Genomic DNA, 14,403 nt, shown 5'->3' with positions numbered 1-14,403 from the left:
CATGGCACAAGTCTTAAAAGGCACGCGCCCCGCCCAGATCCATCGCCAACATCCTGGAGCCAGAAATAATGTTCTGTGAGCCACACCATCAATTTACTTCCCACAAACTCCATGGCCCCATCCAAACTCCAGTGTGACATTACTGTGTCTGCTTTTTATGGAGGGCTCTTTTTTGTTTGTTTCTTGGGTTTTCTGGTGGTTGTTGTTGGTTTGTTTTTGCTTTACAAGATTAAATATTTTGCTCTCACACCTTCATGAGACATGAGATGGTGTTCTAATTCCACCTCCAGAACCAGTCTCTCATTAGAATTCGAGGTGTCTGCTTCCCTACCCCTCCCCTCCCCTCCCCTCCCCTCCCAGCCGTATGTGACATTTGCACGCATCCTGCAGCCAAACTTCGCCTTCACATCTGCCGCGGCCCAGAGCAACAGATGATACCTGGCAATGAAATGAACTAAAAAAAAAAAAGAAAAAGAAAAAGAATGGAGCTCATCACTCACCCTCAGGGCCGCACTGCGCTGGATTACTGATGCAAGAAGTTTTGTACCTTCCGTAACAGAGAAATGTGACTCCTTTTTCCTCCTTGAGGTAAATGCCTTTGTTGACCTTTCCTTCTACAATATCTAAGTGAGAAGAATGGCAACATTGTAGGTTAAAAATCGCATGAGATGCAACGTCCAGAGATGTGTCAGGCTTACAAACAACTTACATCTAAGTATACTGTTATTTATATTTATAATTAAATATTTCTAACATTATATATTATATAATATTAACGGTAGTTAACATTTCATAATTAAGAACTAAATCACAAATAATATACATTCGTGTCAATATTAAATAATAAGTATTCTATCCTATTAATAGTGTATCACATTAATTAATATCAGACCAGTGTATAATATGTACTGTAATATAACACTATTATAATTGTTATGTTGACCGACGGTTGAGTTACCGGAAGCCATGTGATTAGAATCTCCTACTGTCCTAAACTTTCACTCCATCCACCTCTTGATGAGCTCTCACTGCCATCTTCACACTAGACTTTCCAAGTCTGTGTGGATATAAAAGGAGCAAACCCATGGCAAATCTCCAAACACTGAGATTCAAGTTTGAACGTAAAACTACACGTAAACTCTCTCTCCTTTTGAGTTCTCATTGAGAGCCCCCAATCTTAGACATGGGAGCCCATGATTTTAAGAGAATTCATTTTCAAACTCTAGGAAGGACATGCAGAGCTACACTTCGAGTCGTCCCAGAAGAGCCCGCCAACGCCAAGACCAAAGGGCCAGCAGTCCTGGCAGAGGCGCCGGCTCTATCACCTTTTTGTTTGTCCCACTCCCGCGGCAAACCTCTCTGATGGTGTCAGTGCGATGTCAGCGGTTTACAGAATTGAAGCCAAGGTGAGGAGTCACGTATTGTTGACTGCGGTCAAAGTCGCCCAGATGCCCCTCTGCCCTGTGGCGCATGCCTCCTGCCCTTGGAGCCGTTGACCCAGATGAAGAGGTACAGAAGCACTGGAGGCTCTTTGACCGACTGCGACCCCAGCTCAGATTTTCTGACAACCATTGGCACGTGGATACCAACTCAAAGGGCTTCGAGTTTCTCCTTATCGTGTTTACACTGATTTGTTTTCATCTATCTCGTTTATTGCTGGAGATGATCTACGTATTACAAGGTTACATGGGCAAGTCACAGTCCATGACTGAACGAGGCTGGATAAACCCCTAAACCAGACTGCTTGCTTGGCAAAATTAATTTTGGAAGCGAAACACCCCATAGTTGAAAGAGCAATCGGGGTATATATTGTAAAAGGATTAGGAGCGAGACCTAAATTATCTGAGCTGACTCTCCGTCCTGACCAGAGAGCCGCCCAATTGCTACTATCCATTCTGCTCTGTGCTGCGTAGCCAAAATCTGAAACATACGGGCTCTGGAGGTGATTAAATAAGATAGTCATTTAGCCATGACTCCTGTGGGTGTGTCTTAGAAAACAGCTTCTAATGATTAAAAAATAAAAAAAATTCCAGCTACAGAAGCAATGCCGATTTTAATGTTTGTAAGAGAGATCAAATTTTTGATAAGGTATTTTAAAATCGACTTTAATTTTCCATTCAAAGGGCATGTATTTCCTCCCCCAAAGGATATAATCCATTTAAACATCCAAATAAGTTCTGTTTTTAGAAGCTACTCATCTTATGTCTGTATTGTTCTGAAAACAAGCGGCTGGTTTGGAAGATCCTGGTCGCCTGAAAGCGTATAGACGCCCCCTAATATACTGCAATCTGTGGTAATTCCTTTAGACCTAACTCGAAGTTGTTATCTTCAATACCCTGGATCTTTGGCCCTTTTTCTGGTTATTTGCTTGTTTGCTAGTCAAGATATAGCGAAATCATATAGAACCAACTTGGAACGGCCTTTCAATTCATTGCAGATCCAAACTCGACAGAACACAGAAGAAACGTGTGCTCACCTACGGTTGCAGAGAAATTTGAGTAGGCAGAGCCATTGGTATATACAAAGGTAGAATTATGGGGAGGAAGCACAGTGAGGTTGTGGGTTCGCAATGCTGGGTGAAACGACAAAAGAGAAAAGCACAATGAATGAGTGACACAAAAAAACAAATGGAACCGACATATCTCTCAACTCAACACGCATCGACAAGTGTGCCTTTCATCCCACAAACAGCTTGGATTTTCTCTTCCGACCCCACCTCCCTCTTATTTTTTCAGGGGACATTAGGGCAACTCCAGCAGCCCCGTTCAGTCCCAAACCTGGGGCGTGATCGCCGCTGTATTTGGTTGCGATTCGCTGGCTTCCGCTCCCGTCCAGATACTTAGTTGAGAGATATGAAATTGAACTCGGCCATAAAATAGCCTTAACGAAAGGATTAACGGTTGTGATGTCACAAGAACTGATGAAACAGCAACACAGCATGAAAACAACCGCGTGTTATTATGACAAATGGACAAAACAACAGAGAATTCAGCGACAAATGACAAAGCAGTGCCTCCAAGCAATGACTCCTGACACCATTCAACTGTCCCCAGAAGTAAAATGTGAAGCCTGTAATCACACTGACATATGCCAGTAAAACACAATAACATAAAGAATGGACCCAATCAAACAGCGCAGTGAAATCTTCATCAGTCAAGTGTTTGGGGACCAACACCAGTATAGTTCTAGTTTTATGGGAAAATAATCCTTTGGGTGAACGAAATTCAACCACAGTGTAATTCTATCTGATAATCTATGGCAATGAAATGAGTTGAGGGGGTGAGGAGAGAAATATACGATCATTACTTGAGCTCTGTTTGAAGTAATTCCTAAAATAGCGCCTGGGTCCTAAACAAAGAGCTATTTTGACAATGCAGTTTCCACTTGGAATGATCTCCTTTCAAAGGCTTTAAAGTAAAGGCCCTGAGAAAAGAAAATTAGATTATAACAGGCGGAAATCGTTTCTTTTAACCTGAGGTAGTCATAGAATAAGGATCACAGGGACATTGCATCCCTGTGGTACAGACTATTTGGAGAAAATATGGAGCCCCAGGGGCCCAATACAGGTTTTCACTGTGGTGGCCACTGCTGCCTGATACGCAGACAAGCAAGAGGCAATGCAGAATAAGGCAGGGCCTCCGGTGGCCCTACACACGAGGACAGCAGCCTTCTGGAGGAACCGGCTCCTTGACTGAGCTCCTCTAAGGATGCCAGCAGGACAGACTTCCGCTGTAATGCTTCTCAATTTGCAAATTAAAAAAAAAAAAGTTTTAGAATCTGAGGTGGCAATTTATGGCAGCACATGAAGTCCCAGGAATAAGGAAAATATCAGTGTGCTCGTGTGGAAGCATAGTAATCAGCAATGTGTGGGGGTTATTTTTTAATCCATTACAAAGAACCAGTGTAGACAATCTGAGCACGTGCCAGGATGGTTGTACGTAACTCTCCTGTTATATACATCCGGCGTTGGACACGATCAAGAGGAATAAGGAAATAAAAATTAAAATGTCAAAGCATCCCAAATCACTGAAAACTTAGACTTTAAAAAAGCTTCCCATTGGAATGCAAAAAGTGCTCGGGGCTGTCTGGGGTTTCTCCTTCTCAAAATGTCTGAATTGCTTCAGATGGAAACTTGATCTTCCATGGAATTGGGGACCATTGGGAGCATCGTAGGTGATGTTGGATCTTTTCACAGGGGTCTTCCAGTGACGTGTAGAGGAGCTGACGGGTAGGTGGGGGGGGTACCTTCACTTAGTGAAATCGTGACCCCGCAAACAGGGGGTCAGTCTTCGTTGGCACGACGTTTGGCCCTAGGTTCCAATGGGCCCCTGCTTTGGCAGGCATGTAGATTATTCCATTTGCGCCTACCTAGGAAACGTACATCCGGACTTGTACAGAGACTGATCCATCATGTACCGCTTAAAGCTGAAAACAACTGCATTTGTTTAAAGGTTGTTGCACGAGATGCACATCTTAATATTTTGAAGCATAAATTCTGTCCTTCAACCATAAAAACATATAAAAGTTCTAGTAAAATCCTTTGCAATAACAATGATTAGGGAGAAGCTACACAAATGTTTATTCATCTCCGTCATCGTGGCTGACTTCAGAGCAGGTGCTGTTTGTTCCCTTGTCCCTCCCAACGGCCCCTGATCCCCTCGGGGAAGTGCATTCCTGGGGCCCTGGTTACTGTCCCCACCCCTTCTACCTCCAGTTGTCTCCTGAAGTTCGTGGATTCCATCCACACTTTCCAATGGCCAGTAATGGGAAGCAGAAGCCAAGACATCAAATCCTTGGGGGAGAAAAGAATAAAAATGTTACATCACCATTAGGAAAGAAAGAGCTGGACATAAGGAACTACTTAGCACCTCCATCAGGAATTGGAGACAGAGTAAAAGTATCAGAGTGACTGTGGGATGTTTTCAAAAGGCATTTGAATAGATTCAGTACACACTCCCAGTGTTCAAAAAACTCAGTAATTAAATGAATGTTTTTACAGAATAAAACATAATAAATAGGAATAGAGAGACACCTTTTAACCAAAGAAAATAAAGGCCACCATGCCTAATGGCGCAACGCAAGCAGCACGCCCATAGGTGTCGGGGAAAAAAGACAAGACTGTCCATTATCCCATTATTACTTCCTGCGGTTTAGAAGACATAGCCAATACAATCAGACAAGAGAAAAAAATGAGGCTGAAAAAGAGGAGGAAACCAACACTGATATTGTGCAGACGTTGTGTGAGGTTCCTTACAAATACTTCCTCGTTTCATTCTAATGATAATCTATAAGATAACTGTACTCTTAGCCTATCTGTTATGACAAGGAATAAAATGCCCCCTCAGGAGTCACCCAGCCGACTGGTGTTAGATGCAGTCCTCCATACACGTCTCCTGAATTGGTCCTGATCTTTCTATTATCTCTCTGCTTCCACCATACTAAAAATGAATCCTTTCAAAATTAACTTTATGTTCCTTGTACTTTGCATAGACATCATTTTATGCAGATGTGTTCTTTTTTATTCTGCTCTTCTCATTTAATACCACACAAATTATTTGATTTATTTTTTTCTCTCTAACTCTCATAATCGAGTCTGGGTAATAGTCCCTGGAGAGGCTACACCATCACACATTGAATTGTTCTCCTAACTTGAATCTTCTTTTGGATTATTTCTCTGTGAACAGTTCCCAGAAGTGGAAATAATGGCCCAGATGACTAAATAATAATCAACTGCCTTGAATGTCTGCCAGATCACCAAAAACATAAAATTAATAAAGTAATCTTTGTGTTGTTCATTGTAAAAGATGTTTTTTAAGAGGAGATAATATAATCATTATTTTCAAATGATATATGACTGATAATGAAAATGAAAAACTATTACAAATAAGAAAAGAATTTGGTAAGTGAAAACCTGTTACAAACAATACAAGAATTTAGTAAGGAGGCTGATACAAACTAAATATGCAAATGTCAATAGCTCTCCTGTATTCAAATAATAATTCTAAAAAACAGAAGAAAGGTTCTCATTTATAGATGCAGCCAAGACATTTAAGAACTATACAATATTCTCATGAAGAAAACAATAAAATCATGCTAATGGATATAAAAGAACCCTTGAAAAAATGAAGGACTTAGCCTATTCTTGATTTAAAAAACTCAAAAATCGGGGCTTCCACGGTGGCGCAGTGGTTGAGAATCCGCCTGCGGAGGCAGGGGACGCGGGTTCGTGCCCCGGTCCGGGAAGATCCCCCATGCCGCGGGGCGGCTGGGCCCGTGAGCCATGGCCACTGAGCCTGCGCGTCCGGAGCCTGTGCTCCACAACGGGAGAGGCCACAGCAGTGAGAGGCCCGCGTACCGCAAAAAAAAAACACCTCAAAAATCATAAAAATAACTACTAAAGATGCTCAACTTTGCTAATTATTAGAGAAATGTAAATCAAAATTACAATGAGGTACCACCTCACACTGGGCAGAATAGCCATCATCAAAAAGCCTACAAATAATAAATGCTGGAGAGGGTGTGGAGAAAAGGGAGCCCTTCTACACTGTTGGTGGGAATGTAAATTGGTGCAGCCACTACAGAAATCAGTATGGAGCTTCCTTAAAAATCTAAAAATAGATTTACCAAATGATCCAGCGATCCCACTCCTGGTCATATATCTGGAGAAAACTGTAATTTGAAAAGATACACGCACCCCAATGTTCACTGCAGCACTATTTACAATGGCCAGGACATGGAAGCAACCTAGGTGTCCATCAACAGACGAATGGATAAAGAAGATGTGATACACACACACACACACACACACACAGGAATATTATTCAGCTATAAAAAATAATGAAAATGCCATTTGCAGCAACATGGATGGACCTAGAGATGATCATACTAAGTGAAGTCAGACAGAGAAAGACAAATATCATATAATATTACTTATATGTGGAATCTTAAAAAATGACACAAATGAACTTATCTATGAAACAGAAACAGACTCACAGACATAGAGAACAGACTTGTAGTTGCCAAGGGGGAGGAGGGAGGGGGGAGGGATGGACTGGGAGTTTGGGGTCAGCAGATGCAAACTATTATACATAGAATGGATAAAAAACAATGTCCTATTGTACAGCACAGCGAACTCTATTCAATATCCTGTGATAAACCGTAATAGAAAAGAATATGTAAAAGAATATATATGTATAACTGAATCACTTTGCTGTACAGCAGAAACACACATTGTAAATCGACTATACTTCAATAAAATAATTCTTTTCAAAATCAGTTCTTCAGCAATAATTTCTCATCCATACTTATGTTTTGTTGATCCAGTTTGGTGAGAGAGAGGGGGAGGGAGGGAGAGAGGGGTATCAATATTCAAAAAGAAAAGTTAATCAAACCTTTAATTTTTCCTTTACGGCTTTTATTCCAGATTTCCCCATTCCATCCCTTCCCTGCCACTTACTCTGTGTGTCAGTAAAGGGAAGCCCTCACCCCTTGAATCTGTGTAGGGCAATACGTGTCCACTGATTTTATTCAACAGAAATCTACACCACACAGAGGAAAATTGGTCCCCACCAATTTGGGCAGATCTTGGACCCCTCCTGCCTGGCCCATGACACACCAAGCTCATTCCACAGTGGGACTCGCCTGCTGTCCCCCCCTGCTCTTCTCTCGCTGTGCATAACTGACTCTGTCATTCAAGCCTCTGCCCTCAGGACACCCCCTCCAAGAGGCCTGCCCTGATCACCCCTCATCACCACCACCATCCACTCTCTCCCAATGCTTTGTTTTGTCTTCTCGTGGGGCTTACACTATAATTTGAAAGTTTTTGTTTGTTAGTAAATTTGTTTGTTGTCTGTCTCCTACACCAGACTCTTAGCGACTTGAGTGCAGAGAATTTGTTCTATTTGCACCTTAGCCCCGTGTCTAAAACACAGCCTGGTGTGTGTGTGTGTGTGTGTGTGTGTGTGTGTGTGTGTGTGTGTGTGTGTATGTGTGCATGTGTATGTGCGTGTGGGGGGGGGTATATGCATGTGTGTATGTGTGTGTCAGAAATCTAGGTTTTTGCATTTGAACTCTCCTCCAAATTTTAATGTTAGCAATTAATTCTTAAGAAAACGATATAGGTGGAATGGATGATGAAATTGGAATAATGAATAAATAAAAGAATAAACCCAGGAAGACGATGTAATTCTGATGCTCCCCAATTTCTAAATGCCAAATTTCCATCTGTTCAGTAGCGTACAAACATTATTTTTAAAACTTATATCACAAACACTTTTATGTTTGCACTAGGACGATGAAGGATGAAGTTCCTACCATGACCTAGTGACTCTGAGGGTCCTTTATAAGCAAAACAACACGATGTTGGTGACGGATGTTAACTAGACTTACTGTGCTGACCGTTGCACGATATATACAAATACCAAATCATGTTGCTGTATACCTGAAACTCATTATTAATTTTACATGCCAGTTATATCTCAATTAAAGAATAAAAATAAATAACGGGAACAAACGATTCACACAGGGAAAGAACCCACTACCTGACTATGGGAATTATAATTACTATAACCACCTGTGTTAGCCTCCCTGCCGTCTAAATGGGGCCGAATGAGGTGAGCTGCCCCCACCTCCCAGAAGTAGAACCAGCCACTCTGCGGACCCAGGGCACACGGAAGCTTCTGGACAACGACATGGTTTATTAAGTTCCCTCATTACAAAAGTTATCTGTAAAAGGCATGTTTATAAACTTTTTAACAGTGATGTGAGATTTCTTGGCCGTTGCCATTTATGGATTTAGCTTTATCCACCATCACAGCTTCCTAGCACTGTCCTCGGGGCCAGAGCGAGAAATCGGGCCGCCGGGGGCGAGGGAAAAGGATCCAGGTGTGGGATGGGGTCCCCAGGTCCCCCCCTCTGGGCCTCCCCTCCGTCAACTCTCGAACGGGGAGGTGGGCTAGAGCAGCCCCAGGCGGCCCTTCCAACAGCTACAGCTCGGCACAAAATGACAGTCCACAGTCACAAAATACACAAGTGCTCGAAATGATCTGCAGTTGTTTTTCAACTACTCATGAAACTAAATACCTATCTACGCAGTAGAGATAAAGACCGGGAAAATATCGAGTTACCTGGGCTAGTATGGAGAGGCAAGGCAGAAAAAGAAGCCAAAACCCCCAGCTGGGGGTTCAAATCGCGCAGGCTGGCTGCCATCAGGGGACTCAGCTCACCAGACAACCAGCAAATCTTCAACTGACAGTGCATCACCCAGCCAACAGATATTCACTGAGCGCCCAGCACTTGTAAGGCACGGGGCTGGGTACCATCCCGAGGACGCAGGAAACGCCTTACTAGTCCTCCTAGAACCTTGGAAAGGCAGCTTTGGTGTGGCTGCCCTTCGGGACACTAGGGGTCCAGCCTCCACTGGGGACCCCGGCTCCCCGAACGTCCCGTGCATACCCCCCCCCCGCTGGCCGCCCACGCTGTTCTCATCTCCAACACCCTCTGCATGGGTCTGACCACCCCCAGCTCCCTCCAAATTTGTGCGTCCTTAGTTACCACTATGTCTTATGAGGGCTGGGACCGTCTGGGCAGAGCACTTCCTCTTGGGAAGAAACGCTTCCTCACGTGGAGGCTGACAGAGCTGCTTCAGCGCACCGGGGGGGCTGTATGGAACCTACATAAAAGCGCCCAGTACACCATCGCGTCGGCATTGTTATTGACTGCTTCGTGCTCCGCCCCTTAGAAGAAAATGCTACAGTTTATGCAGCCTTTCCCACCCTGATCGGTACTCAGGGTGTTTCCAAATTCCTTCCCACTGGGAACAGGGTCCCTGCATGTTCACCGAGTGCCTAGGCGGATGTGTCGTTGGGTGCAAGTCCTGGGAATCAGGTTTCCGCCCCGGGGGCTCCCCTCAGGAGGCTGCAGGCTTCGGAGGTCAGAAGCGGAAATGCATCAGGCCTCCCAGGCGCTGGCGGTGCACAGATGACAGGGGTCAGACTTCTCAGCAGGAAAGCGGGTTGAGTAGGAAGAGAAGGCAAAACAAAAGGACTGGAGGAGGAGGAGGGAGAGGAAGCAAATAAGGGAGAAAGGATGACAGGAAAGAAAAAGAGAGAGAAGGAGGGAAGGAGGGAAGGAAGGAAGGGGGGAAGGAGAGGAAGCAAATAGCGTTTCGTCCATAGGGTATTAAAAAAAAACACAAAAAAACACCTAGGTGTTCAATAAATATCAGCCTTCATCTTTATTCTAAAAAGGAAGGAAGGCAGGAGGAAGAAAAGGAAATAAAGATTTTAAAATGTGGGGTGACCAAGGGGGAAGAGGGGAGTAGATGAACTGGGAGATTGGGGTTCACAGACACACACTACTGATACTATGTATAAAACAGGTAAGTAATGAGAACCTGCTGTGTAGCACCGGGAACGCTACTCACTGCTCTGTGGTGACCTACATGGGAAGAAAATCCAAAAAGGAGGGGCTACGTGTAAACATATGGCTGATTCACTTTGCTGTACAGCAGAAACTACCACCACATTGTAAAGCATCTCTACTCCAATAAAAAGTAATAAAAAAAATCTTAATTAAAATAAAATTGAGGGCTTCCCTGGTGGCGCAGTGGTTGAGAATCCGCCTGCTGATGCAGGGGTCACGGGTTCGTGCCCCGGTCCGGGAAGATCCCACGTGCCGTGGAGCAACTAAGCCCGTGAGCCATGGCCGCTGAGACTGTGCGTCCGGAGCCTGTGCTCCGCAACGGGAGAGGCCACGACAGTGAGAGGCCCGCGTACCGCAAAAAATAAATAAATAAATAAATAAATAAATAAATAAATAAATAAATAAAATTGAGAAGTGGGGTGGGGAGAACCAGAAGAAAGATAGCTGGCTGGAGACAGGAGGATTCAAGGAGGCGGAGTCTCTCGCAGCTACAGAGCGCTGCTGACGAGGCCGCTAAGACCCCGAAGTCCCTGCGCTCCAGCTTTCAACCCGGGCCGCGGTGCACATTGCTCCTCTTGAGTAACATTTCTATGATGGTCAGTTTTATTATTATTTCTCTGAGGTAGTGAGGTTTTTTCTGCCCTAAATTAGGGTGCAACAGGAGCAGTTTCTCTGTGGAACCAAGACTGAGTTCAAGCCGCTCCCTGAAGCTCAGCGTCAAGGATGCCAGTGCATGTGGGCGGAACTGGGGGGCCTCCATGTGGCCAAGGGACCACACGGCAAACACCCTACCGCTTCCCTTCCCACCCTGACCGCGGCCGGGGTCCCAGGGCTGCCTTGTGGCCCTCCTGGACACACACATCGCTCCTGGGAGACCGGCGTGAGCTGTGAGCTGTGAGTTAGCGACAGGGCACGAACGGCCTCCGTTTGATGCGATGCTATAGATGATCTATTCACCCCCAGATCCTTCTTCCAGCGTTTTGGCTAAGGAAAGGGGAGCCTGCGGAAACTCACCGCCCTCGCACCCTTTTCAACGAAAGATTGAACTTAAACATGCGGAAGAAAGAGGCACGGCAGCCCCTGTACCACTGAGATGGCAGGTGGAGGTGGCAGTGGTGGCGGGGTGCTCCAGCACCCACCGCGACGGCCACGTCACCCCAAAGCGACAGAGTCCCATCCCCTCGCCCACCTTCACCCAGCACGGCTCCGGTGTTCCCACCAGACCGGCGCCGTCTCCCGGGAGCTGGGGCCGGGGATGCGGCACCCGCCATCTCTGGTGGGTCATGGAGTTGGCGGGGCTGCCCCCGTGACAGTAGCGTGGCCAGAGGCGTGCTCGCCCCCAGGCCGGGGGTGTCCTCCGGGCTCCCGAGCAAGGACTCGGGGACGTTAGCGTCGGGTGCCCTCTTCCACGCACACGCCAGCCAAGCAGCAAACGGGAACAAGGCCCGGCAAAGCGCATTCCCGTCGCCGTCACGCGGGCCGCCCCTCTGGGAAGGGGCAAAAGGGAAGTTTTCGTGTCTCCGCTCTCCTCCCCGAGGAAGGCCTCAGGGTGGCGCTTCCAGGCTGAGGGCCTCCGGAGGGCACAGGAAAGGCGGACCCAGCCAGCCGGGCGAGGGGTTTCCTCGGAGGGAAAGCAGGACTCAAGCTCCCATCGGGGGGATATGGGGACAGAACGGGGCGGCGCGGGGAAGGGGGGAGATGCTCCAAGTCAGCTCGAGTGAACCTGTGCTGGAGACACACGATGCAAGTAAAAGACAGAAGATGCTTCACCGGTAACACCCCCATTTCCTGAATGCCCCCGGACCAGAAGCAGCCGGGCGCGGAGACAGCCGTTTCCCCAAGATGGACGCGGAGGAAGATGAGTGACCCAAGGGACAAGGTGCCGGGACAGCTGGCGGGGCCAGAGGAGCCCAAGAAGGGCCTCTCGCCCACAGCCTCGGAGACAAACAAGCGAGCCGCTTCCAAATCCCGGGCCGGGCAGGGAGAGCAGGTAGTGGGCAGCGCAGGAGGGAAGCAAGCTGCCTCACTTACCTGGATGGGCTCGTGACCTGGTGTCGGCTCCGCGCACCTGCACGCAAAACACCACATTGTAAGACGTGCGGGGAACCTCCCGGCGAGCCCCGCTGTCGGTGAGCACCACCCCGGGGCCTTACCTGAAAATCACAGTAAAACAAGGGCAGCCAGGCAGGCCAGCAGCAGAGAGGCAGCAGCTTCCTCATGGTTTTTGCGGAGGTGAAAATGTGATCCAAGCAGAATTCCCGAGGGTCTGTGACAAAGTGGCGCCTTTAACTGTCGCTCCCTTGGGAAAGGGACATTTTCACAGGTTCCAGAAAGAAGAAAACCTTCTGTTTCACTAGAGTTTGTGAACTGCAGAGAGCTAAGGCAGAGGGTCGTGAGAGCTAACGGGTGTTCTGTCTTCGTCTCCGGACTCAAGGGTCTTCGGTGATCAGTAAACACAGGGGAACAGTCAGGCGGGCACTGGGAGGCGGGGAGGAGCAGGGCAGCTTCTGATCCCGGCGCCGAGAAGCAATCCAGGGCTGTGACTGCAGCGCCGAGGCTCAGGGGCTGACCGTGGACTCTCAAGAGTCCTCGGTGGTATCCACCCAGGCTCGGAGCTGGAAGTGTCTCTCTTTCTTGGAAGCGGGAGGAATTGTGTCCGGAGCCCCCTCGGGCTCCTGGGCTGCTGCGTTGCTGCCCGACTCTTTCTGATGTGACTCAGGCTTACACCCCGTCTGTCTGTCTGTCCCCAGCGCTTGGGGTGGAGAGAGCGAGGGATGTAAGGCTCTCGCCTCAAACTTTGTTCTGTTCTGCTTCTCTATTTATATCCCGCGGCTGCTGTGTCCTTCCTGGGTCCTAACACCAGTCTGTTAAGAACCACTGGGAATTGCTTTCAGGATCTGAGCTTCGGAAGCAGAGCAGACAGACACGGGGTGCGCACATACGTTAGCTACCTTCCACCAGGGCCTCAAAGTCAGCATAAATATTAATAAATACAAAACGTACAACAGACCGTAAGCTCTGTTTAGAGCGAGGCTTGTTTGCCCAGAGAGAGAAGGAAGGTGATTTAGGGACGGAAGAAGAAAATACACCGCACCCTCGTGCCCTCTACGTGATGCTGGCCACGTTTTCTCTTTAACCCTTTCAGAGGCGAATGAAACTATTTACAAGGTGCCCTGAGCGATCACACGAATCCCCACAGCCCGCCACAGCATCCAGGGTAGTGTCCTCAAGCTCCCGGGTCCCCAGCTCCCGGGCCGTGGACGGGTCCTGGGCGTCCTGGGCCGTGGCCTGCTAGGAAGCAGGCCGCACAGCAGGAGGGGAGCGGCAGGTGAGCGAGGCTTCGTATGCGGCCCCCCATCGCTTGCATGACCGCCTGAACATTCCCCCCACCCTCTCCACCTCACCCCTAGCCCCCCACCCCGCCTCCCCTGGTCTGTGGAAAAATTGTCTTCCACGAAACCGGTCCCTGGGGCCAAAAAGGTTGGGGACCGCTGCTCAAGGCGCTAGCAAAGCGTCAGGCCCTTAGCCAGCCTCAGCTCACTTTACTAGAGACCAAAACTTTATACTGCATACATGTAGACACACACACACACACACGCACGCGCGATTATAATCACTGCTATAATGTGCTGTGTGATTTAAATAACACTTACCTCACTGTACCATCTCCAATGCTTACTGGCTGTGTGCTCTTAGGCAAGTTACTGAACCTCTCTGCTTCATATCCCTCGTCTGTAAAATGGAGGTAATAGTTTCCGCTTCATAGAGTTGTAACAAGAAATGAGATACATACAAGGCTCTCAAAGCAGCGCTTGGAAAATACGTAGCACTCCATAAATGCTAGCTATTTTTTGCAAAGAAAAAATGTCACTCAATAAATGTTAGCTGTGATTATTATTATTATTATAAAGTAGAAAATAACACCCACTAAATGTTAGCTAATATTATTAACTCCTTTGTCCTGACTTTAAATGGGAACAG

The 14,403-nt window shown here is 47.1% G+C and overlaps 1 protein-coding gene across 5 annotated transcripts in view; it reads right to left on the bottom strand.

Moving 5' to 3' along the window:
* The window catches only part of ADGRD1 (adhesion G protein-coupled receptor D1), a 142,712-nt gene extending 128,552 nt beyond the window's left edge, over window positions 1–14,160 (bottom strand). For 2 of the 5 annotated variants that reach the window (XR_010837029.1, XM_067015782.1), the window contains exons 1-4: window positions 12,576–13,219; window positions 12,454–12,490; window positions 4,709–4,792; window positions 501–623 (exon numbers count right to left, since the gene is read on the bottom strand). Coding sequence is in view for 4 of the 5 variants with exons in the window: in XM_067015782.1 (XP_066871883.1) it covers window positions 501–623; window positions 4,709–4,792; window positions 12,454–12,490; window positions 12,576–12,641 (310 nt within the window). In the remaining variant the exon portion in view is untranslated. Of the gene's footprint in view, window positions 1–500; window positions 624–2,476; window positions 2,573–4,708; window positions 4,793–12,453; window positions 12,491–12,575; window positions 13,463–14,075 lie in introns of those variants that run through there. The other 3 variants (XM_067015783.1, XM_059040041.2, XM_059040042.2) reach the window with 3 other exon arrangements.
* Window positions 14,161–14,403: the final 243 nt, after the last annotated feature.

This window comes from Kogia breviceps, chromosome 15 (assembly GCF_026419965.1).
Source record: "Kogia breviceps isolate mKogBre1 chromosome 15, mKogBre1 haplotype 1, whole genome shotgun sequence".
NCBI lineage: Eukaryota > Metazoa > Chordata > Mammalia > Artiodactyla > Physeteridae > Kogia > Kogia breviceps.
Note: the sequence above shows the minus strand (reverse complement) of the source record. Positions and strands in the feature narration are given on the sequence as shown.